The sequence below is a fragment of the Netta rufina genome (genome assembly GCF_964035555.1).
Source record: "Netta rufina genome assembly, chromosome: 2".
NCBI lineage: Eukaryota > Metazoa > Chordata > Aves > Anseriformes > Anatidae > Netta > Netta rufina.
The window spans coordinates 145,636,197-145,661,222 of record NC_140124.1 but is presented as its reverse complement, the minus strand read 5'-3'; the positions used below and the strand labels follow the sequence as shown (position 1 = coordinate 145,661,222).

Genomic DNA, 25,026 nt, shown 5'->3' with positions numbered 1-25,026 from the left:
CTGTTGTTTTATTTTTCTTTCGCTTTAAATCCTGAAGGGAATAAAATACAATGAATGTTTTTAATACTGTTATGAAACTACTTTTTAGTAAGAGGATGAGAGTGAAGATGGAGCCAGAATTTTGGCCTGAGCTATTTATAGAGTAGTTAGTAATCTTTAGGCTGCTTAAGGTATTATCAGTTCTCTTCTTTTTTGCTGGTTTTGTGTCCACTGTCAGTTACTACCTCAGTTACTACCTTAAAATCTTGCATGAAAATTGTTCTTATCAATTGCGGGAGGGGAAAATATTAGATCAGTTGTCCATGAAGCACCACTGATAACTGTGGTGAACAGTCTGAGTTGGTGTTTTCATTAGTAACTGTAGCTTCAGTAGTGCTAGCTTAGGAACCTTCTCCTTACCTGTTCTGTGCTACTCCTGCACTACCCACTCAATAGCATTGGTCAAAATTGGAAATTTTGGAGATTGGAAAGCAGATCAGTAAGTTGGTCCAGGTGTCAGTGAAACATTTTTGTCGTGTTTCCTTATCTTGGATAAGTTAATCTAGTTATGACACAGCCTTACAAAAAGGTGCTCTTTGGAAACTCATGAGCAGCATGTGCAAAACAAATGGAGAATGTGTAGATGGAGTGCCAGAATACATCAACTTAAGTTCTTACTGCAGCAGAAACCCCCGTTAGGAAAATCTGACCTAAATTTTTTGCAGCAGTGGTTCTCTTGCTTTTGGGTACAAATCCTGTTGTGTTTTTTCTTTCCATTCAAAATGAAAACTCTGGATTTAAGATTGAACCAAGTATACAGATAACCCACTTAAATATGAATAACGATCTGGTTTAGGGAGAAGAAGAAAGAAGGAAATGTTCTTTCAAATCAGGAATAGGTGTTGGCCAGTTTCCCAGCCAGGTGAATCCTCAACAACTGCTCATGACGGATTTTGATTTAGTTCACTGCCCTATTTCAAAGCAGTGAAGCAGACAAGTACCTAGGTGGCCTTGTTGCATATACCACTGAAAACTAAGTCACAGCTAATGGCATCAATTTTAGGCATATTGGTCATGATGTCCTTTTTTTCTTTCTTAAGGAAAATGTGGGGTAATGAGTTAGGTCTTGGCAGACTTTTTAATTGGCAGAGTTACAACTTGGCAGCGTATTCCCTCACAGAGAAACTAAATCTAGGCTAATGGGATCAGAATAAACTAGGGAAAAGGCTACATTAATATAAATGTACTATAAGAAAAGTTACTTTGTAAGTGTTAATTTTAGTATTTAATTGTATTTAATTGGAACCAAATAATTGACCAATTCCTGTTCTAATCCCCTTAAATTTATGTTTCCTCTGTGTGATGTATCATGGTTAGAAATTGTCTTCCCATGTGTATCTTGCTGCTTCTCTCTATTATGGCTTGATAATTGTAACATCACTTAAATATAAATTACAACTTGCTGTTTCTTATAGATTGCAAAGTCTCCTTGCACTTAAATTAAGTATGTGTTCCTGCCTCTGGGAAATGATTCGTATTTAGGGAGGAAATTTTCATAATGGTGATGTCTAGAGCATTTTTCTTCAACATATATTTTGCATTTCTTTGTTCTGATTGTTATGATAAGGTTTCCTGCCAAACATTATAGCAGTCCCAATTCGTAATTATATAAAGAGAAACTAGATTGGACAATAATCTCATTTTCACCTGAATTAGAATATGGAAAGAAATAATTGGAAAAAACTTTTCAGGTAAATTAATTTTTGTACAAAACAGGTATCACAAATTCTGTTTATATATGTACTGCAATACAAACACTGCTCTCCAGAACTTTGGTGGCTTTGTTTGTTTGTTTGTTTGTTTTTGAGAAAAAAGTCCCAAAGCCTGGGAAAATGAAGGAACGGAAACTGCAGGTTAACTGCTATATGGCATTGAAGCTTCAAAGTGAAGTGTTGTGCTTGTTACCTCTTCATTTGGTGTTCTTGCATTTTTGGTTGTCTTCAGTCTTTGACTGTGATGGTACCACCCTGCTGTAAAAAAAACAAAAGCCTCAAGAAGTGTATAAAGATGCATTTCAAGTGGAAGAAGCAGATTGACAGGTTTGCACTGAATGACTGGACTCTGCTCAAGAGCACAAGGGTTATAAATTTCCATGGAAGAGCTACTAGCTTGCTTTTCACTTTGAGAAAGGTCCTAGGCCCATATTGCTAATTTGAATTCTTATTTGTTGCCAATCCAGTAACAGCTTTAAAAGTCTAATGGTTAAAGAAAAATACAAAGGGAAGAAATGTATTTAAACTGAATGAACTACAAAACACAACTCTCAAATGCAATCGAACTGGTCTGTTTTAATCTGCAGTTAAATAATGTGCCGAAATCAATCAACGCTTAGTGAATTTAAGAAGGCCAAGAATGTGGTCCTGGCTCGGTTATAATTTTTAAGAAAAGAATTTTACCAAAGTCAATCAAGTGTATAATTTGAAGCTGGATACAAAATTTTATACTGAGACCAAATTATTATATAATGTCTGAGCCACAACCTCAGTTCCATTCTTGCATTTCAGTTTCATGGCTGCTAACCCTTCTTTACCCTAGAATACAGAAGTGTCCAAAATTGCAGGACAATTTTGATAAGGGAGACTTCAATAATTGCTAACCAAAAAGAAACAGCAAGTAGTAATGTTAACTTTGTTCTTATCCATATAGTGAGTGTACCTGATATTCATACAGATGTTCACGAGTAAAGTAAAGGGAATCTCCAAGTAAATAAAAGGGTTGGAAAAAAAGGCTAAGGTGTTACGGCTGTCTTGGTCCATGCTATCTTCTGAAACCTTAACAGTTGCAGACAAGAAGCTAGATACTGATCTTCTCTGTTGTTAGAAAGCTTCCTACTGCCATACACCTTACAAGTGCATGGAAAGGCTTGTCAAAAATACATTTTTAATAGGTCTATGAACTTCCTGGAAGATCTGTCTTTTTCTCAGGTAGCTGAGCATACCTACTCAGGTAGGTATGAAAGATCAGGATTACACCTCTTGTTTTTGATAGTTAAAATAGTTAAAATTCACAAATTATTTAATTCTGTCTTGCGATGTCTCCTAAAGTCTTTGGACAAATCTCTTGCCTCGTCCATCTTGAAATGGTTCGTTTAGGTAATCTGTAAGTGAGAATCCTTGGAAAATCCCATTTTGAACCCTGGAGTTTTAAGTGGCTGGCATTTGCTACAGCACAATGCCTAATTTGTCATTCACCAACCAGCATAAAATAAGTCTGGATTTCTGTTTCTTAAGAAGTTGGCCCGACATGGTGTGGGTCCATTTTTTTTTTTAAGGTATTTGTTATTAGTTCATGAGAAAAAAAAACTCAAGTGTGAAGAAGAAAAGAAAAACTACAAGAAAAAAAAAACAAACAACAACAACAAAACAAACAAACAAACAAAAACAAAGCAAAACTCAATACTGTTTCACAGCCTTGGTTCATCACTAAAATAAACTCAGAATTATCTTCTCAAATAGTTGAAAAGGGGCAAAAACGTCTTACTTTTCTAGGGAGATGCAGTATTAAAGTTACTTTTCTACTTTAAAACTGAGCTAAAGTTTGGAAAGTTCTTGTTCTGAAGTGTGAAACTTTTACTTTATAGTGCATCAAAATTAGGTCATTTGGTGCTTTACTGCTGTACAGCCACTGAGGGTATCGAGAAATCAGTCCTGCTTTGAAAAGTTTCAGGGTGTCTGTGGCTGTCTTCTGATATGGAATGAAATTAGACTGTTTTAAGTATTTTGCTTATAGACACAAAGGGTATGTATGAAGGAGCACCACAGGAAGTTATGGAAATAGTGTGGCAGTGGTAGCATGATGCTCTGCATAGTCTGTCTTGGTATAACAGCTAATTTAGAAGGCATCTATTTGCCAAACTATTGAAAGCATAAAGTTGCTAACTAAAATTAGATGTGATGACTCAGGGCAATTGATCATGAAAGTCTTTTTTGAATCTTAAAGCTCCTACTGTATTTAATTGCAAAAGTTATTTGCTTGAATGTAAAATATTAACTATGTACAAGCACTTGAAAGTGGAAGTGGAACAAGGAGAATGCAATTTGAGTAATTTCCAAAGTCAAGTCATAGATTCCCTGCTCTGTTTTTCAGTGCTACCAGTATTTTGAGAAGTTACTGTGCAGCATGTATTACCTGTCATTATTCTCTATACAGTACTTGCTGTATTCCAGCTACACGCACCCCAGTAACCTTTCTTGTGCAGTCATTTCAAGTGTCATAATTTACATCTTTAAAGCAGTAGAAGAGATCTTAACGTTGGTGTGCCTGTAATCTTAGTTGTTAAGTTATATTTTAGTTTTCATTCCATAAAATGCAAAACAAAGTTTTTTATTTTTCAGCCCTGCGTCACATTTACACTTTTCTATCAAGCACCCTCATACACTCTCCTGGGAGTATTACACTATGTTCCAGTGTAAAGCACATCTTGTTATGAGACTGATTGAGAACAGGATCAGCATGGAGTTCATGTTACAGGTAGGTAATTAAACGTTTATGAGGAGTATAGATAACTTGTCTTCATTTGCAATTTCTATTCATAAAATGGAGTTAAGAAAGCAAATCAGCTTTTCATAGGATTCCATTTATATTTTAAGTAGTAATTTAAGCGGCATGGAACTAACATAAAATGTTGATCATTGTGTTAGGCTAAGGTAAGCTATTACTCTTAATCATAACTAGTAATATTAGGGTATTTCATTGCTTTGGGTAAATGACTGGTTATTAACACTGAGAACCTGTTTAACTAGTAGTTTTGCTACTGTAACTAGTGTCACCATAAGCTAATGTAGTCAGATATTAATGATGAAAGTAAAGAGAATCTTGCTTCTGTTCTTTCCACTGCATAACATTTTCAGTGCTAGAGGGAGCATAGATCTTTGTATTAGAAGAAACAGTTGAGTTGAAGATTGTCATTTTATTTTGAAATATTAAACTTCTGCAGAATTGTAGTTTCTTTAAATGTTTTGTGACATGCCTTAAAAAGATAGGGTGTTATAAAGAAGCACCAAACTAGATAACTAGGTGATACTTCTTCCTTTCAGCATCTGATTCCTGTTTTTTAAAGATAACAAGTATGTGGATGTGCTAAAACTTCTTATAAGCAGCTGTTATCAGGTTGAAAATACAGCAGATTTAAACCTTTCCTTGGATAAATTTTAATTATTCTTTACATTATTTTTTTTTGAGAAAAGGGATACTAGGAAGTTTAACAGAGAACCTCTTGACTTCTGTTTCTAAAAAGCAGATTTACTTAGTGATCTGTTTTGCTATAGATAATTATTAAAAGCTTATGGACTTATAATAGACATTGTGTAAGACTATGGTAAGGAAGTGTGTGAAGTGTTGGCTTAAGTTAAAAAGAAAAAAAAAAGGTATACTTGTAACTCCTAAAAAGTTGGTTATTTGAGAAAGCTCAGGTAAAAAGAAGTGATTTAAAAGTACCTTGCTAATTTGGTAAATGAAGGTCACATGTGCTTGCAGTAACTAACTTCATAAATTGCCTGGTTTTTGAAGTGTAGTTCATTAGAGATGGTTAGAACTAGAAAATGGCTGCCAAAAAATGTTTTGGTACACTTTGTGTTCATTTCTATTTGTGAAAAAGCTGCCTAAGTTGTACCTGCAGCAATTATGAGCAAAGATGACATTTTCAGTTTATTTTTGTTAAAACACCCTTCATGTAACGAAGCTGGGGGTTCATCTCTTTTCTCAGCGTCATGGATAGTTTGCCTCAAGTAAAGATGCATTCATGTCTGCAAATCACAGTTTCTGATATGGACAAGCAAATAATTTTCTGAAATATTTTTATTTTGAAAAACTTTTTTTGAAGTCAGTTACCAAGGAATGAGTTTTATTGGCATTTAGTTACAATTCAATTGCAACTAATCAGGAAAGAAAGGCTTATCTTGTACGTTGAAGAGCTTAATGAAAGAAATTACTTTTTATCATTTTAGGTTTTCAACAAGTTGTTGAGTCTGGCCAGCACTGCTTCATCTCAGAAGTTCCAGTCACACATGTGGAGTCAGATGTTGGTTTCCACATCTGGGTTTTTGAAATCTATCTCAAATGTCTCTGGCAAAGACATCCAACCTTTAATAAAGCAGTGGGTGTATCCTTTTTATTCTTGGTTTGGATTGTTAATATGGAGAATGAATTTGTTTTTTAATTGGCACTACAAAAGGAATGTGAAGAAAGATATTTCATGTCTTTGCTTTAAACATTTAAGTACATTATTCGTTGAATTAGAAATAGATCTGAGTCACAGGTTCATAGTCCTTTTATAGTCATTTAGAGTTTGCTAGCTCTTTTGGGTGTTCTTTACCAGAAGGAATTGCTGCGATTTTAAGTTTTATTTTGAAGGAAGCACAAAAACTCTGGTGGAATTCAAGGCCAAATTACACTAACGGAATTCCAGAGGACACTGCCCATAGAAATATGCTGAAGTCTGACATGGAAAATGCTATAGTCTGGTGCATTTTTAGATGTGATTTCCAGTAAATCACCATGGAATGCGTAACCTAAAGCACGGATTGATGGTTTAAAATAAACTAGTATTTAACAGCTTGGTAGCTTGTGTTGGTGTTAGACCTCCAGGTCTAACTCAAATAAAAATTTGAGTGTTGATGCTTCAAATTGCAGTGATGTTAATCAAGAAATAGGGTTTATTGTTTTGGATTGATGTGAAGGTAAACTTAAATTTGCTTCATTTAACAGGTTTAATTGGCACTTTTAATTAAAGTGACTGCAGGTTAAAACAATACAGGACTGTAGCAAAGCCATACCTGACTTATAACAGAAAGCAAAAATAGGTATTTATATTTAGAGTGTTTGAATTGACTTTTGCCATGCATCACATTCATGAATCTATCTAACTAAAAAAATCAATGTATGATTTTTATAGAATAATAGGAGAAGTTAGTATTATATCTAAAAGTGTACATACAGTGTGAATATCCATTATGCTAGCTTCCGTACTTAACTGTGCAAAGCACTTGCAGAAAATAGGTATTTTATCTGTATACATTCACGCTCTACCAGTGTCTAAATTTTACCATTACTATCTGAGTTGGGTGAGTCTTAGATTTCCACCTTGTAAGCCCTCAGCTGCTGTTTGCATTGTTTGGGAGGATATCTTACTACTGCTAACTAATCACTGTCTTAGCTCTGCTTACTGCTTGCTGTGTTGTTGCTGAGTTCCAACTTTCTGTCAAGGAAACCACTAAAATGCCTTAAGTTGTACCCAATGGCAATGTCACGGACCTTTATGAAGGCAACCACCATGAACAGAACCAGTCTGTCTGAGCTATATATTTAGCCAAATGCACGTATTTGGGAAGAAAAGTTAACGTGTAGTAGGAAACCTGCTTGAAACAGAACAGGTTTCTTTCCTTGCTTTTGCTATATGTCATCAGGCACTTGTTGGGAGCATGCCCTAGCCTAAAACACTTCTTCCTAGTGTTGTAATTTTATTATAAACAAACTGTAGTAATGGCTGTCAAAATAATAATGAATGATGAAGCTATTCAAGGAACAGTTTACCTGAAGTTATTGCCTGTAATAAAATTTGGAGTGAGATAATTATTTTTTATTGGTCACATTGTGTAGCTTTTATTGGTCGCATTGTGTATATATGTGACCTATTCTGTATACATCTGAACAACATGTGCAATGACCCATTTTTGAAAAACTGCAATAAAATAATTAAGTGCAACACAGGTAGAAAACAGAAGATCACTACGTTTTCCTCTTAATTTGGTTTAACTGATTAAAACAAGTCATATTGAAATTACTAAACATTTACTCAGTAACTTTCTCTGAGAGCACCTCAGGGACATTGGAATGGGGGGAGGTCCAGTGTAGTTTTTCATGATGAATTTTTTCTTCCTGGATAATTTTCACTGTACTTTTTTTTTTTCCTGTGTGTACATGAATGTACATTAAAGAACCGTTTAAAGAAAAAAAATGGAAATGCTTATGAAGGAACATGTTTCCATTTCCTGTTTTCTTGGGATAGGAGATTTTAGAGTTAAAAAAGCATAAAGCAAGTGTAAAAAGTAAATGAAAACCTTGGGAGTTGTATTTGTTTATAGTTACTGCATTGTGCCGCAGAATTCCTATACTGCTTTTTAGAGATCAGAGTGGAGTGGTCAAATTTTACGGCAGCTTTGCATTTAATAGAAAACGGAATGTTTTGGAATTGGAAATAAAACAAGACTACACATCTCCTGGGACTCAGAAATATGTGGTGAGGTCAATTTTCCATATTTTACCTATACATCTAAGTGTGATATGAACATTAATAAACATTATTTTTAACATTAATAACAATCTTTTGAACTTTAAGGGTCCTCTTAAAGTAACAGTGCAAGAACTTGATGGGTCATTTAACCATACGTTGCAGATTGAAGAAAACAGTCTTAAGCATGATATACCTTGCCATTCTAAAAGCAGAAGGTAAGAAATACATAAACTGTAAACATTTTTACTGTGGATACATGAAAATGTGTAGGGCATTGATAATAAATAGTTGCTTTTTAAATTTTATAACTACATTTTGTTGATTCTACTGAATAAGATTTACCTGTGATGTAAGGGGAGAGAATAGAATTTACTGCTTTTTGTGAACAGCAAGCAACCTTATGTTTTATATGCAGTTCTGAATAAAGGTCTTAAATTTTGTAAAAAGTTTTATAGAGAACTTGTTTGTAAAGGAGAACAAGTTCAATGAAGCCCTTTGCTTCATCAAATTTTTCAAAAAGCCCTCGAATGGGATTTCTCTCCAAGGGGTAGACAGGGAAGAGAAGTATCTCTTCTCTCAAGAGAAGTATCAATAGTATCAATCCTTGATAGTGAGGATATATGGATAAAGCACATACATAGTTTTCCTTTTCTGTTAGAGTCCCCAGTGGATTATTTTCTGAACTAATGTACAGCTTAACTTATTTTTTTTTACCTGTTAAGAATTTTTTTTTGGTGTGGTAAAATACACAGTACTCTAGCAAACTTAATCTCCATTTTTAAGCATATCTTAGCTAGTATGGTAATCTCTAAATACTAACTTTATTTACTATTTTTTCTATATAGAAATAAGAAAAAAAAGATTCCACTGATGAATGGAGAGGAGGTGGACATGGACCTTTCTGCTATGGAGTAAGTTAGATAGCTGAAGTTTCTCAGTGTGACACTGAGCCATATCACCCTTATCTGAAGCATGTTGTTTGAAGAATTTGACAGTAAAGTTGGACTTCATTATATGACTGGCAGATTTCAAGACAAAAGTCAGTGTTTTTTGTTGAACCTTGATGAAGACCATTTAACTTAACTCCATAACTTCTTTATCTCAGTGCTCTTTGGTTAATTTTAAAGGAATCTTTTTAGATTACAAATGAATGCTGAAATGCTTCATATCAAAAAGAATATATTTGGGGTAGACAGGACATTAATTTCAGAGGAACTCTTTAGCTCTATGGAAGCAAACTCTTGCACAGAGTAAATATGCATTTTACCCTCCTTGAGCTGGAGCTGGTGTTTCTCTCAGGAAGGTGTTCGTAGGTGTTGGTGCTTTGTTTGCTTGCTGATGAAAGTAAATTATCTTTTCTTGAAAACTAAACGGTGTCTCATTGTAGAAGGATAGTTTGCTCATCTCCTTTAAAGTGCTGGAGATTACTAGTAAATAAAACCTTATCTAAAAATGCCCAGAAATAATCTTATAGAGGCGATATAGTCATTGAGCAGGTCACTGTTATAATTTCTATATTAACAGACATGAATAAATGATTTTTAGATTGTTTTTAGGAGCATTTAGCACCTAGCTCCTATTTGTGCTTCCTGTTCCCATGAATGACTTGTACTGTAATGGTGCTGTCTGAATACTAAGTATAAAACACTTGTGCAGAATACAACTGAATACAAAGAATGCAAGAAAATTCTTCTTTGGGACTAAAACTTTAACCCTGCTTGATGATACTTTTGCTTTTATGATTGTTTGTCCTGACAGTTGTCTGCAATTGCATGGTTACCCTTGTCAGCTTTCAACACGATAGCATGTTTGTGTTTGTAAAGTACTTTCATGTCTGTTGATGAAAGCCTTACGCAAAGCTTTAGGTGGTTACCATGGGTTTTTGATTTTTTTTTTCTGGTAGTCTTCAAGTGTAGAAGGTGATAAAGTGTGCTGCTCAGCCACGACAGTACCTGAGGAAGAAGATTTAAGTACACTGAGATTATACAATAGTTTACCATGAACTCACACCTGTTGTTTAAAAATAGTGAAACTACTGCATTTACTGACATATTTAAGTTTTGGACAGATTGCCCTGGAGGGCTGTAGAGTTGCCATCCTAGGAGTGGGAGACTGGATCAGGTGACTTTCAAAAGTCGCTTCTAACTTAAATTCATGTATGGTTCTTGGACTCTAAATAATTCAAACATAACTCATAACAAGTCAGAACATCTAGAACATCTTTTTGATTTCTGGAGTCTTGAAATGCTGTAAACTATTAATGTTTCTCGTGTCTGTCTTAGTGCTGATTCCCCTTTGCTCTGGATAAGAATAGACCCTGATATGTCAGTACTGAGGAAGGTAGAATTTGAACAGTCTGATTTCATGTGGCAGTATCAGCTTCGATATGAGCGAGACGTGGTGGCACAAGAAGAAGCCATTCTGGCATTGGAAAAGTTCCCCACGCCAGCATCACGGCTTGCACTCACTGATATACTAGAACAGGAACAGTGCTTCTACCGAGTGAGAATGCTGGCCTGCTTCTGCCTTGCAAAGGTGAGGTTGTGTGGATGGGAATAAGGAAAGAAATGTGCTAGACATTGTAAACATTTGAAAATGGGTCAAAACTCACCACAGTTCTTAAATTGGCTTGATATTTAGCCTCTTAAAAGGGTTTGCCAAGTATTTTTAACTTGACTGATTTGAAAGGAAAGCTGTATTATTTTAGTCTGTAAATGGAGACTGCAGAAGGCTTTCATAATTGTCAAAATTGAGATGTCAGACATGAAAACCACAAGGGATTTTTCCAGATTTCATTAAGTGGCAGAAATAAAAGACTTTTGTTCATTTTTTTTCTGAGCCAAAATTCATTTTATTTTTTTTTTTTATTTTACTAGGAAGTTCCTTGGCTTCTCTGAGAAATTTGAAGTTTCAAAATTCATCTATCTGTCTAATGCAAATTCACATTACTGCTGTATGTTGTTTCAAGTTGAATAGGGGCACAAAGTAAACAGTGTTGGTCTGCAATTAAATATTCATAAAGCCAGGTCGTTGCCATTAAAAAAGGAAGATATTTCTTGTTTAGACACAAAATTAGTATTAAGAATTAAACATAGAGATCCCTGTAAAACACTTGGATGGAAACACAAAAGAGTAAGAAATTTTGAAAAGGCATGTTACTAACATGCTTTGCATAAAGGCATGCTACTGACAGTTTGTAGAGGTTGAATTATTGGTATATAGCTTCCTCTCTGCTGGGTACCTGTTAAGAGTAATTCAGTACCTGTACAGAAATAAACCCTTTGGGAATATTTTAAAAATCAAAATCCAAGAAATGCTTGCGATGGTGTATTTTAATATTATGAAACACTGATAAATAGTGCTGCCAGTGTATGTACTTGGAGCAATACTGCTGCTACCTGACTTTAAATATGTCATAATGAATTTATTTGGAATAATTAAAAGTTTAGGTGCCTTCCACCGGTCAATAATAAAAGAGCAGCTGTTAACAATGCTGAAATGTTTTCTTTCTTTGAATTCACAGGCAGTTGGGCTACAGATAATCATAGCTATTTTTTTCAGTTGTATTTTTATGAAATTGTATGCAAAAAATGGAATCTAGAGATAAGATGGTTGACTCAGAAAATAATCCTAAATCTATGTGAACACTACAGTTGTGTTATTAAATCAGTGTGAAGGGGCGTGGAAGGACATGGTTGTAGATATGTTTACCCATGCTACGTGGGAGAAAAGTGTAAAATATTCTGTTAGTGGTTCCAACGTCAGGCTGTTAGTAAGAATCACTTCCTATTAACTCAGTTTAATTTTCACAGCTTGTAAATATTCAAGATTTGTAGTCTTTATTGGAAAAAGTCAAGTCCTCCATGTTTTGTTAGTGGCAGGGTTATTTTGTGTTAATTTGCAACTTCTGGCTGGGTAGTGGTTATTTAGGTGAAACGTTCTTGGTGTACTAACATGGATACAGAAAAAGTGATAGTGTAATAAATTCAGTTTTATGATCTCATTTTCTAATGTACGACTTGTAAAACAGCACTTCAGTCAGGTGTCCATGTAAAATATTAAATCCTCATTGATGTATAGATGCATGTGTGCATGTGCAAATACACGCATAGACCACTGAGAAGTTCATGGCAAATGACCCTGCAGAGAAAGGAGAAAATAATAAAGTTAAGATATTAAGTCCTGGGAGCATACAGGCTGATTTTCAGTCTATAGGTTTGGGTCTACTGCAGTGCCAGTGATGTTCTGTAAGGTTTAAAAAACAAATGGGAAAAAAAAAAAAAACTCAAAACAATGAGGAGTTTTGTAGCTGTGCGTTATAGTTATATTTTAGGTCAAATAAGTTGCTAGTTCTTATGATATACTGAATTGATAGATGCAGCAATAAAGTATACCTTTTTAAGCGATATTAATGCAAGACAGGCTTCCTGCTACATAAATTTCACATTTTCAATTCTAAGTTCTTCTTCATGGTTTCTGAGTAGCCTTTAGAATTAAACTTCCTTTGTAGGAAAATTTGTTATGTATATTACACAAGAAGCTATACCTGCATCTGTAGTTAAAAGACTTCTGTTACTGTAAGTCTAGTCTGCCTGCACTATTTTTTTCCCTTTAACTTTCCTTTGAAGGCTGACTTAAAAGGAAAATGTCTTTCAATAACGAAGCCCACATCTTACATAAAAGAGAAGGTGAAATTAATTGCTGCCCATCTTTAAGTAGCCTCTAGCTTTTCTTTCTCTTACTGCATATGTAATAGTCTTTGGAATAAGGTAAACTAATTTAAAAGGAGATAATCACATTCATTTTCATTCGTGTGAAAATGGTATTTTCTTTAGTTTGTGGAAGGTCTGTAACACTGGAAAATCCTAAATTTTAGTGTGTGTTGGCCCCATTTGTTAAAAAGCACTCAGATATTCTTCTCTGCACGCTTGCATTGTTCCATACAACAAATATATAGAATCCCCAGGGTGCTAGAAAGGCAGAAAGACAGTTTTGTCCTTGTAGAACCTTGCTTCCTTACACCAAAACAGATCATAGCAATAGATTTGTCACCCTGCAGTCTTGCCGTGAATTAAGGTTATTTGAGGAATATTCTATTCTTCGTTCTATGAAGATTAAAGCTGAGAGATGGCTGACTTGCCTTTCGCTTTAGGGGTGGTCTTTTAGGCTTAGGGTGGCTGAGACCTAGTTAAAGTCTAGGCTGAAGTTACTGGCAGGGTAAATTTGGGAAGTTGGTATTGTAAAAGCTTCTTCCATCACTGGCTTCTGTAGAGTCAGAAAACTTGGCTTAATAAAAACAGAGTATTTGCCTAAAATATAAAAGAGAAAATAATTAAGAACAGAAGCTTATCATGGAAAGGTAATTAGTTGCTGACGTCTTCCAAGTGAAACAATTTTACAAAAATTTACCTTTAATGTAGACAAGATGTATTGGGGATGGCAGGGAAAACTTAGATAATGTATTACGTTGTTGAAAATAGGTACAAGTTTGAAGGGCAGTATATTTTTGGCAATTGTTTTATTATGGGAAATCTGTATTTCTTTACAGCCAACCCGAACTTACAGTGGTGATGCTAATGTGACTTGCCTTTTCTCCTAATTATATAGATTGCAAATTCCATGGTAAGTACATGGACAGGACCACCAGCCATGAAGTCACTTTTTACCCGAATGTTTTGCTGTAAGACTTGTCCAAACATTGTGAAGACCAACAACTTCATGAACTTTCAAAGCTACTTCCTGCAAAAGGTAAAATTTATTTTTCCGATGAGCTTTTTAAATTAAATGTCAAAATACAGAAATGTTCCTACAGATGACAACTGTAAGAATGTGAATAGCACAGTCCCATTTTACCCAGTCATTACAAACCCCAAATAACTAGTTCTTTCTTACTTGGTATCTGTTCGTTTCATCTTTGTCAAAAAACACTTAACAAAACTTAGCAATTTTTTTCTGAGTAGCCGAAGTTAAATTAGCAATTCCTTCAGGAGAGTGGAGTACATATAATAATTAGTTGTATATATTTGTGAGCTCGTTCTTGCATACAATTTATTGCACAATAACAAAGCTAATCATTTTTAGGTGAATTGATCAACTGTCTTCACTATTGGCATTTGTTTCATACTACAAATAAAATCTCATAAAGCTTATCTTAAATTAGTTGGCCTTTTAGCTGAAGGTTCTAAGGCTCTACATAATCCTTCTTGCCCTCTCCTTTCCATTAGTTGTCAACATCAAGTTGCAAGTGTTGCTGCAGTTTGCTTTTTTTTTTTTTTTTTTTTTACTGGGACCTGTAGTTGTTAGTTGTACAGTGAGTAGCATTTAAAATAAGTGACAGTGGTTTTCTCTCAAGGTTTACTTTGTAATTATTGGATGATTGAGTTACAGACCTCATATTTCTGATTATGGAGACAACCTAAATTTTATTTCTCTGTCCAAAACTGTTTCATCCTCCTCCCCACCATGTTTGTGCTTGGATTGCCTTCTGTGTTGTTCTGCTCCTTGTCTCATTCTTCATTCTTTACCACTAAATCTTAGGCTTTTCTCCCGAAGACATCTAATCCCATGTCCCAAATTTATAGTTCAAGGGTGCCTAGAGACTTACTTAGATATTTCTTTTAGAATGAGCTAGTGAGACTAATATCTATCTGGCTAATAATTCTTTAGATTCCACTGACTGTTTTGGGTGTATACCTCTTGATGGTAATGGAAGCTTAGACATCAGGTTCACATGTAAACACTCAAATGAGGTGTCAGACTCAGAATGAATTCCACTGTCATTTTCTCTGCTTCACTGTTTTCCAATTCTTACCTTTTAGACAGTGCCTTGAATTGAGTCATTTCTTCCATATACAGCTTTTTCTGTCTGCTATAACTAATTATCGAGCAATAATTGCATTGATTTTGATCTGAAGACTGTGTGCAGCATGTTATAACTTTTTCAAAACACATTAAAATAAAACTTTTTAGAGATTTGGTATTGCAAAAGTAATTGCTTATTTTAAGGGTGTAGTTCTTTTCAGGGCATGACTGTCATTTCATTAACATAAGAATGATGTTAATTTTATTACACAGACTATGCCTGTTGCCATGGCCCTTCTGAGAGATGTTCACAACCTCTGTCCTAAGGAGGTTTTGATGTTTATTTTGGATTTGATCAAGTATAACGATAACAGAAAGAATAAGGTAAAGAACGTGTTTATTTTAATCTCTTTAATCTCTTTTTTTGTTGAAAAAAGTCTTAAAGTTAATATAATATATGATGTGTTATGCCACTAGTGTAAATACCTAGCAAGGAGAGTTGATAAAAGCTGATCTGCTAAACTAAACAGTAAATGTTACAGAAGATTCTCTAGCTGACATTTGTAGTGACGTTTCTTGGATGTTTTTCTTGGAGGAAGCACTGTGCTTGTTGACTTAACTTAAGGACCTGCCTGTCTTCATTTGCACACATAGATCTATTTTTGAGAGAATGTGCTTGAAGGTTAACACTTTCTGAATAAATGTAGCATGCAAAGTTAAGCACTTGTTTCCACTTTGAGAAGATTGTCTGAAAGAGCAAGGAAATTATCTTGGTTTTTACGATATATGAGACTCTGGGTTCTGAATAACAGCTCTGGCTTACAGAACTGAATGGTATTCCTGTAGTCAGATTACAGCTGAAACCAAATGTAAAGTTTTTCATCAGTAAACTGAAGCACTTGAATTGGAAATGGCACCTGAAGTTCCTTCCAACACGGAGCACCTCTGAAGGATGGTTATGGGACCTCTAAGATTCTGAGATGATACAAGATTCCACTTCCCCAGCTTTAGAAGAAGTCCACATCTGCTAGAATCCTAACATAATCCTCCAAATTAAGTACTCAAATTTCAGTGGAACAAATCTGAGTTCTCCTAAATCTCATTTTCTAGTATGTAGAAACACTAACAAGACACTTGTTGAAAAGTACTAAAATAAGGGGATGATAGAGTGTGAAGTGGTAAAGAGATAACGTACACACCAGTTTTCACAGGATGTGCTGAGTTGTACTGACATCTCTCCACCACTGAAGGAGAGATCCCGCTTTGCTTTTCTACATTTCACTTGTGAACATGTGTTTGATACCTTCTGTAAGATCTAGCACTTCTTGGGTTTGTTTAGGTTAAATTAACTAACATGCCACCCAGTACTTTTTTCTGCTTTTATAGTTGTATTTCTCTACTTTTTGCTATGTAGTAATTTGACATGACCAAAAAGTGCTACAGTTAGCACAAGGGAAGGGGTGAAACTGTGTGCCTAGAAAAAAGGAGGAAATAAAGAAGCGAGATTTTCCTTACTATATAGCGGAGAGGCATTAGTTTACCTGAGAAGCACTTGAAGTGGCTATCTAGATGAAACCTCTGATTTTTCAGAGGAGTAAAGCACCCATTAACCTTGGTAACCTTGCAACGGAATATAGAAAGGGACATGTAATTTTAGAGCTCACACTAGGAAATAATGGCTTTTATTTTACAAATCTGGAAAATTTTCAGTACCTGATATATTTTTATTTTTTTTTGGAAACCAGTGTATTACTATTGATATGCTCTTATTTCAGAGTGAAAATTAATGGCTGATAGAATATCTGCTTGCTCAAGCGCTCTCAGATCTATATTCAAAACACATTTATTCAACTGTTTTTGCTTTCTTACAGTTTGTTTTATGGTTTCCGTTTAAACATCTTGTTGTATAACAGTGCTTCAACATTACTTGCTGTATAACAACATATATTGTTACGTTGCTTGTGTTTTAATGCTGTTTTTATCTAGTTTTCAGACAACTACTACCGTGCTGAACTGATTGATGCCCTGGCCAACTCTGTGACTCCTGCAGTCAGCGTGAACAATGAAGTCCGAACACTGGATAACTTAAATCCCGACGTTCGACTTATTCTTGAGGAAATTACACGTTTCCTAAACATGGAGAAGCTTCTTCCCAGCTACAGGCATACCATTACAGTCAGGTGTGATTTAGTAATTGTTGTATGTACAAAAAGAGAAGACATGTTAACACTATTTTTGTGTTTATAGTTTTGTAGTTACTGAGATTTTAGCTTACCTCCTTTAGTCTTACATGGCAAATTCCTTCTAATTTCCAAAAGTTGGTAGTGTGAGTTTGTCTTAATTGTTCAGTTTATGAAAGGTTGACAAAAGGTAGTGTAACAATTTCTGTAGAGTACACAACACTAATCTAAACTGTTTTCTGTGAAAATAAGTGCAGTTCTACAAATCAAACTGAATTTGGCACAGCAGAGAATCGTTTCAGTGTTCTGCCTAATTCAGAATTAATGAGTGCTACGTGTTAATACTATGAAAATAATTGTAACATGGTAATTAGGTTAATTTTATTCTAGAAAAATGACAAGACTAGTTGATTCTGAAGGAGATAACTGTGTCCTTTGTGCCTGGCATTTTGGAAGCCTCATATAAATTTCTTTTCACCCCATCTAGCTGCTTAAAAGCTATTCGGGTGCTTCAGAAAAATGGTCACGTCCCAAGCGATCCTGCGCTCTTCAAGTCATATGCAGAGTATGGACACTTTGTAGATGTCCGAATAGCAGCATTGGAGGCTGTTGTTGACTACACAAAAGGTACTTTTGCATCTATTTTGACCCTTTGTAACACGTGATATAGTAGAAAAAGTGAAATAATTACCTCGTTAATATTATATTGAAGCATTGTCTACCAGAAGAGCTTGTGTGGTGACAAATGTATTGATAAGAGAAGCTGTGATTGCTATTAATGTTTTGTCCTAGAGCATGCAAGTTTTATGAAGGTGTGGTGAGCGTTGTTTCTCAGTGTTCTGTAAAACTGAATCAGATATCTGGAGTTTTGAAATAACGAGTAGACAGCAAGATAAGTAGTGATAAGGGGTGCTGGTGATTTCTTTAAACACCTCATTTTCAGTGATTTCTATTCAGTGAGTTCAGCCATAATGGCTAGTCAAAGCTCTAGGTTTTGATTTGCTGTCTTACTAATCACTTTTTTTTTGCCTTTTTTTCATGCATCTTATAGCTATAAGTTTTGCAGACCTAGTTTATTTTAGTGCTTATTGGTTGATTCTGCTTTGCCATTCCTTAAACACAGCCTGTGTTTGTGAGACTTCTGTTTCTTAACATTTTCTTTATCTTAGCTGACTGCTGCAGTTCCTTGAAAAAAAAAAAAAAATACAGGGTGGCTTTCTTAAATGATATTTAAATTTGAAATTCAATCCTGACAGTTTTTCTAGGGAGAATTGGAAATTAATGATTCGCATTTACAAAATTAATATATTCCTAGATAATCTGTTCCTTTACTTGAATGAGTCTTTCTCTGTTCAACGAATTTGTGACAGTTCTTGTGTTTGAAGGGTTATTCCTATCAAAGGAGCTGCATCCTTTAATTGTTTCTCTGTGAGAAGCTTGGTGATTCCAGATTTCTAATTATTCCTCGTCAAATTCCATGTTTTCATTTTCAGGACAGTAGCTTTTCCCTTGCTTTTCTGCATGAGTTGTTCTTTCCACTTTTTATAAGAAGCTTATTGCTTGTATCTTTCTGCTGTCATTGTGTCCAAAGACATCTCAAACTAGGTGCGTAATGGAGGGTTTTAATTCAATTTCAGTGAGTATATCTGAGAGAATTCAGACCTATCCTTACACACTGAAACCAAAACAAGTGGTAACTTCAAGGCATCACCCTCGGGCTCAGTTCTCTTTCTTGTAATTCAGCAGGCATTCTGGATCCATAACCCACTGCAAATGTACTGTTTTGTAACCCTGTGAGTGATTACCCAGCTAGAATTCATAACTCTGCTGATACTGGGCATATCTCTTTCTGTTCTGGTGCTTACTTTGTTTTCCTCCCTTCATAGAGTGTTAGTGGAAAGATTTGCTGGAGAATGGAAAGCTTACTCATCAGCCAGCTTCCTTTAGGATAATCTCAATAATTCATCCCACCCTTTGGAAAGACAAACTGATGGAAATAATGTTTTCTCATTAAATTCTCGACCTTTTATGGGTGTTGCTTACATCTAATGATTGACTTGGGTAAGAAAGTGTTAGTATTGCAAAGTAATATGTTACATCTTTAAAAAAGACCTCCTCAGATGAGTTGCTGTGTAAGCAAGGTAGGGTATGTTGCTCAAAATGCTCTATAGATACAGGAAGGGAAAACTTGAGTGGTAAAAAGTAGAAGAAAGATTACTTGAAGAAATCAGTGATTGAGCTACATATATATTATGATTGAGCTCTCTGTCAGGTCTGGAAGTGATGGGTTAGAGTATTACTGTACCCAGCTGCCTTGCCAACAGCTTTTTCTCTGACAAGGGAGTATCAGACACAAATATGTATCTGCTGTAAAGTCAACACAACTCACAACGCAGCCTCCCATGTTATTTAGCCATCCGTGTCACTTCTCAAATACAGCCTTCCAGCACTTAACACACCAGCTCCTGTTCCTGCTGTAAGACTGGTGGCTTATGTTGTAGGGGTAAATCTGAAAGCTCAGTGTGCTAACTTCAGCTAACCATATAGAAGTCAGAAGTGCTTGTCTTGCAGGGCCCTAAGTCTCTGGCTTTGGAAGAAGAAATGATTGGTCATCTGTTGCCAAGAGGTCTGATTCTCCTTGTTCCCGGTTACCTGGTTTCCAGTTCATATTGGATGTAAAACAGCAGCTATCAAATGCCTGATGCTTGTGCCAATGCTGGCTTTTTAACAGTTCTTGTAAAGGAAGCTGACTGCTTTTTGTTATTTCCATAAAAAGGAAAGTCTGTGTTTTCTGGGGCAGTGTGGAACTCCCATGTTTTTCTATCAACTCTCAGGGCAGGAATAGTGCTGCCTTTTTTTAAGTTACTTTAAAAGAAATCATTTCACCATGGAACAGAATAAGTTGTTTTCTTTGCTGTTAATAGTAGGCTTTTTTTGAGACACTCTAACTCTAAAATGCTTGAGGCAGCATATAAGGACTTGGACAGTTGATCTAAACTGGCTTGAAGTGAACAGGAATTATCAACTTTTTAAAGGTAGCTTTTGGTAGTTATGTCTGCTAGATGTCGTGTATACAACAAAGCAGTTGCATATTTGAGGAGATAAAAACAAACTTGTAAGTATCCCGACCTACCTAACTGCATGAATGAAAATTCAGTCTTAGAGATGCTCTGTTGTAACTGAGAGCTGAATACGATCTCTTGTAATTTGAAAAAATGTCAAGAGGATTTTTACTTCAAAAAACAATCACTTTTATGGCTAGCAGAAATATGAAGACCTACACATCATTCTGCAGGCTAGTAAGATCTATTCTGCTAGAGGTCAGGGTTAATTTGTCATTGTTCCCCAAAATGTCACGTTGCTATACAAATTTGAAGAGATGATTAAAAGCATTAGTAGCAAAGCTTTGGAAGTCCTGCAGGGCTGCTTTACTCTACCAGGTAAATGGCAGGGAAGAATTACTTTATTTCAAGCACAAATAAGATTAGGAAACAACAAAAAACTTATTTAACCACAAAAATATGATGTTTCTAGGTTCTGTTATCCAGTACTATCAGCCTAAAGGATTCATCTCCCAATTTGCTCATTCTCTAATCACAAACCATTTTAAAATCCATTTTGTTAGCAGTTAAAATTATTTAATCTTGCTTACTATTATGATTTAATTTATTCACACATGCATAACTATGCAGCAAAAACTCAGAACGATATTATTTTTCTTCCATACAAAACAACTTCTTTATGCACTGTTCTCTCTGCCTTCTGTCTGAAGCAAGGTAGCTGCCAGGAAAGGCGCTGTGCACAGAGCATAGGCAGTCACTGATACCTTGAAAGCATGTCCTAGGCAGAGCTTTTTAAAGATTTCTCAGATTTTTAAGGCAAATCTGTAATTGTACTGGTCTGTGCACGTACAAATTTGCTCTGGCATCATTCCGATTTGACCTATGCTGTGTACCTGTGGTCTGAATGGGGCAGAACATGAACTAGTGAACCCCTTTTAGAGGCAGAGGATGTCAGCCTGGTGCAGTGCCTCACCATGTAACCATTTCTGATGTGGCTGGATTGCAGGAAATGCAGAGCTAATTTTCAATCTGCCTGCAAAAACCTATGTTCAGCAAAACAGACTGTTTAAATTTTCAACTAATTAGATGATTTTGTCCTTGCGTCAAGCAGTATTTTCTAGAAGCATGTGCTGATAAGACTCAAAATATATTTTAATTACAAAGTATACTGACTTAAAAGAAAAAACAAACAACTAAGGAAGACTACTGAGATGAGTACGCTTACAGTTTTGTGCAAGACCACTGGTCTTCCTCTTTCTGTTTTATAGTTAATGGTCTGTCACTCATTCTTGTGTAAAAGAACTGTCTATTCTCAATTCCCTATGAAAAATATAATATAGATTCTTGAAGGGGGTTATTTGGATGTATTGATACCGCGTACTTCCTAAAACAAAGCAGGTAATTTTCTCAGTGACTTTTGTAGTCAGTGCTCATAGGCAAGCTATGTGCTAATAATCATGTTGGTAGTTACTGAACAACTCAGGCATGAAGTTCATGTTTCTATTTTGGTGTAAAGTAAAATAATGTGAACTTCCTTATGTTTTGAATTTGCACTATAATTAACGAAATTCCTCTTCAGTAGCAGTCATTCAAGCTCTTCATGTGCTAATTGAGGAAGCCGTGTTCATCTTGATCAACCTTTCCAGTTTGTGAATAATTATACCAGTTTTGTTATTTTATTCTTTGCAGTTGATAGGAGCTATGAAGAACTACAGTGGCTGCTCACAATGGTTCAGAATGATCCTGTACCCTACATAAGGTTAGTGAGCAAATAAAGAACCAGTTAGTTTTTACTGACTGCTACGTAAATTCTTGGCCTGGGCTTGGTAGAATCGATCAAATGCTTAGCTGATTAATACTTCTACACAACTGTTTTTCTCCTTGTTGCTCCTAAGTTGAAATGTGTTGTGATTTTTCAGCAGTTCACATCTCAAGAGTTAATATACTTGCTTCTTAATCTCCATTATTTTTATGTTCTGCACCTTTAAATGTCTGAAGTTGGAGATCATTTCCTACTCACAAATGATGTATACAAGTCTCATGTTGAGTATGGCACAAACAGATTGTATGATATTTATTGAAGACAAAGGTTGAGACCTAACACACATGATGCTTTGCCAGCAAAGAATGTAAAGCAATTGTTAGACTGTAGGTGGGGTGAAAGGATAATACATGAAAGTGCAGTGTAATTTCTAGTATTGCCTGCTTCAACTTTGTTTTCACCAGTGAGCGATCGGGTAAAAAAGCTCATCGTTGCAAGTTTGTCCTCTCTTTTTTTTTTTTTTTTTCCCGCCATTCTTTCTAATGAAAGTAGGTACAGTTAGAAGTCACCAAGGGAGGTGTAGCCTCATACTAGGTAGGAGGTATCATTTCATTTGAGTCTCTTTAAGGAAGAGTTTGTTTACATTTTGGATAAAGTGTTATATGTAAGCCTCTTCTGAAAAGAAGAAGAAAAAAGGAAAAGGTAATTTTCTTGTCCCAGATGTGTAAAACTACAAGGAGAAAGCTTTCTATACAAAGAAAATACTTATAATAAGCAATGGAACACACAATTATTCTCATTCATAAAATGTTTTCAAGTCCAAGTTTAAATAAAGAAAGTGGAAAAATGCATCTGCTTACAGCTCAATGCATAAATATTGTAAGCAAACATGGTAAGTGTGGAATTTTTATACACCAGTGTAACTTAAGAGGTGACAGTGTTCCTTTCCAGACGGATGTGCACGTCACTAGTTTTGTTCCTGTCATTTTGTATCAGTCATAAACATGTTAAATTATTTTAAAATTCTTTGATGTCAGTTTGTAAGCTTATTTGCCAGGCTAGCTCTTTCTTTGTAATTACCAAGTCAGCGTGCAAAAAAGATTGCTGTTAAACCAAAGAGCATAATACAGCCTACAGTTTTGTATCTAACTGTTCAGAAATAAAAATCATTTCTAATAATACACACTACAAATAATCATTGTTGTGCTTTACTTTTTAATCTTTAAATTATATTACTGGTGGTGAATCTGTGTCTGTACATACCGTGTATTTGAAAAGTAGAGTTCTGTAAGAACATTGCAAATTGAGTAGACTTCTTATTCTTAGTCTACTCATTTGGATTTAATAAAAAAAATATCGTTTATTTTTTAGGCATAAGATTCTGGATATGCTGACTAAGAATCCGCCTTTTACCAAGAACATGGAGTCCCCTTTATGTAATGAAGCTTTGGTAGATCAGCTTTGGAAACTGATGAATTCAGGTTGGTTTTTATGTTTTCTATATTGTAGGATTGCTAGGACTTGAAAACTCAGTCTCTGAAGTTCTCTTTCAAACACCTACTGAACTTGCCTAGTGATGTACTAGTGGACTCCTTGTTTTTTGTTATTACTTCCTTTACTCCTGTAGTGCGCTTTGATACACTTTGGCATAAAATCCTTCTTTGACCCAGCTGTTCACATCAGACATTTTCCCAAATGATACTGTATGTTACCTTTTCCTTTACAGTTTGCTCTAAATTAGGCAGTCTCTCTTTGTCCTCTTTTATCCAACTCTGAGAATACGAGAGGATAACATTTGTGTAGACAAACTTCTAAAACTCTCCAGTAAATTATTTTAAACCTAAGGCTTAATTTGCCTTGTATGATTAAGAAAGATCCTAATGAGAGGAGGGTTTGCATCTTTACCATTGACCTGTTTTTCATTACTGAAGCAGTTTTATCCAGTCCTAACAAACTGCCCTTTAACATCTGGCACATTTCTGCAGATTACATGTAAACGTTTATATAGGTTTTTTAGGTCATTGAAAGCTGTCTGTTTTCTGTGTATCATTATTTTTAGTGTTTGAAAGTTTACAGCAACACTCCAGGGGCTGAAGCTGGGAGACTACTAGTAGTTCAGTTTTGCAGGATTTGCCAAGTGTCAGGCACAGAAAATAAACAATTTTGATGTTCCCATCAGAGTTTGTTTTTGCTTTTTCTTGAGAGAAGAGTGTGTGCAGTGTTACTCACAACCATTACTTCTTCTTGCAAGTAACAAATAGGGTATACATTCTTATTATGATTCATGGGGCTTTAAGGACTTAAATTTCTATGTATCAAGATGACATAATGTTTCAATTTATTTTCTGTAAGGCATAACCTTAGCATTCCAGGGTGCCCAGAAAGACATTTGTTAATGTGAGACAAGTTAGTAGCCAGGTTTAAAGCTGCATGATTCTAGAATCATGAGTTGCTTTCATTTCAAATAATCAAATAATAGAAAATACTCCGATGTATATTTTTTTTTTCTTTTGTGTTACTCTACATTAAATAGATAATGCTTACAGTTTGCAGTGACTGCAGAGAAATTCAGCAACCAGTTGTATTTGAGCTTTTTTGCTGGAAAAGAGGAGAGATATTGAGTGAGAATTCATCATATTTTAAAAAGCTTTAGTTTAAAGCATTGAGTAAATTATTTATTAAAATGCTATGATAGATTTGAAATTAATATTTGTGAACGTGTCATTCTCTGGAGAGTATTTTAGTGTTAGAGTTGTCCAGATCACTTTCTTATATCATATCTTATATCACTTTCTCCCAGCTGTTCATGAAATTTATCAGAGTAGCTTGTAACTGGGTAAGTGTAGGTACATCTAAACTTAGACAAAATGCAATTTAGTCCCCTGAAACTTAGTACATACAGGGACAGATCTTAAAATTTTATTTTGTGCTGTCTTGCACGGCCCCATTAAC

The 25,026-nt window shown here is 35.2% G+C and overlaps 1 protein-coding gene across 1 annotated transcript in view; it reads left to right on the top strand.

The window, feature by feature from the left end:
- TAF2 (TATA-box binding protein associated factor 2) overlaps positions 1 to 25,026 on the top strand; it is a 56,337-nt gene that overhangs the window by 16,074 nt on the left and 15,237 nt on the right. Inside the window, 12 exon segments of the mRNA XM_084306841.1 lie at positions 4,374 to 4,509; positions 5,985 to 6,139; positions 8,161 to 8,275; positions 8,375 to 8,484; positions 9,115 to 9,180; positions 10,552 to 10,804; positions 13,877 to 14,017; positions 15,344 to 15,454; positions 17,057 to 17,250; positions 17,738 to 17,877; positions 22,002 to 22,071; positions 23,446 to 23,555. Of these exon segments, the coding sequence (XP_084162967.1) occupies positions 4,374 to 4,509; positions 5,985 to 6,139; positions 8,161 to 8,275; positions 8,375 to 8,484; positions 9,115 to 9,180; positions 10,552 to 10,804; positions 13,877 to 14,017; positions 15,344 to 15,454; positions 17,057 to 17,250; positions 17,738 to 17,877; positions 22,002 to 22,071; positions 23,446 to 23,555 (1,601 nt within the window).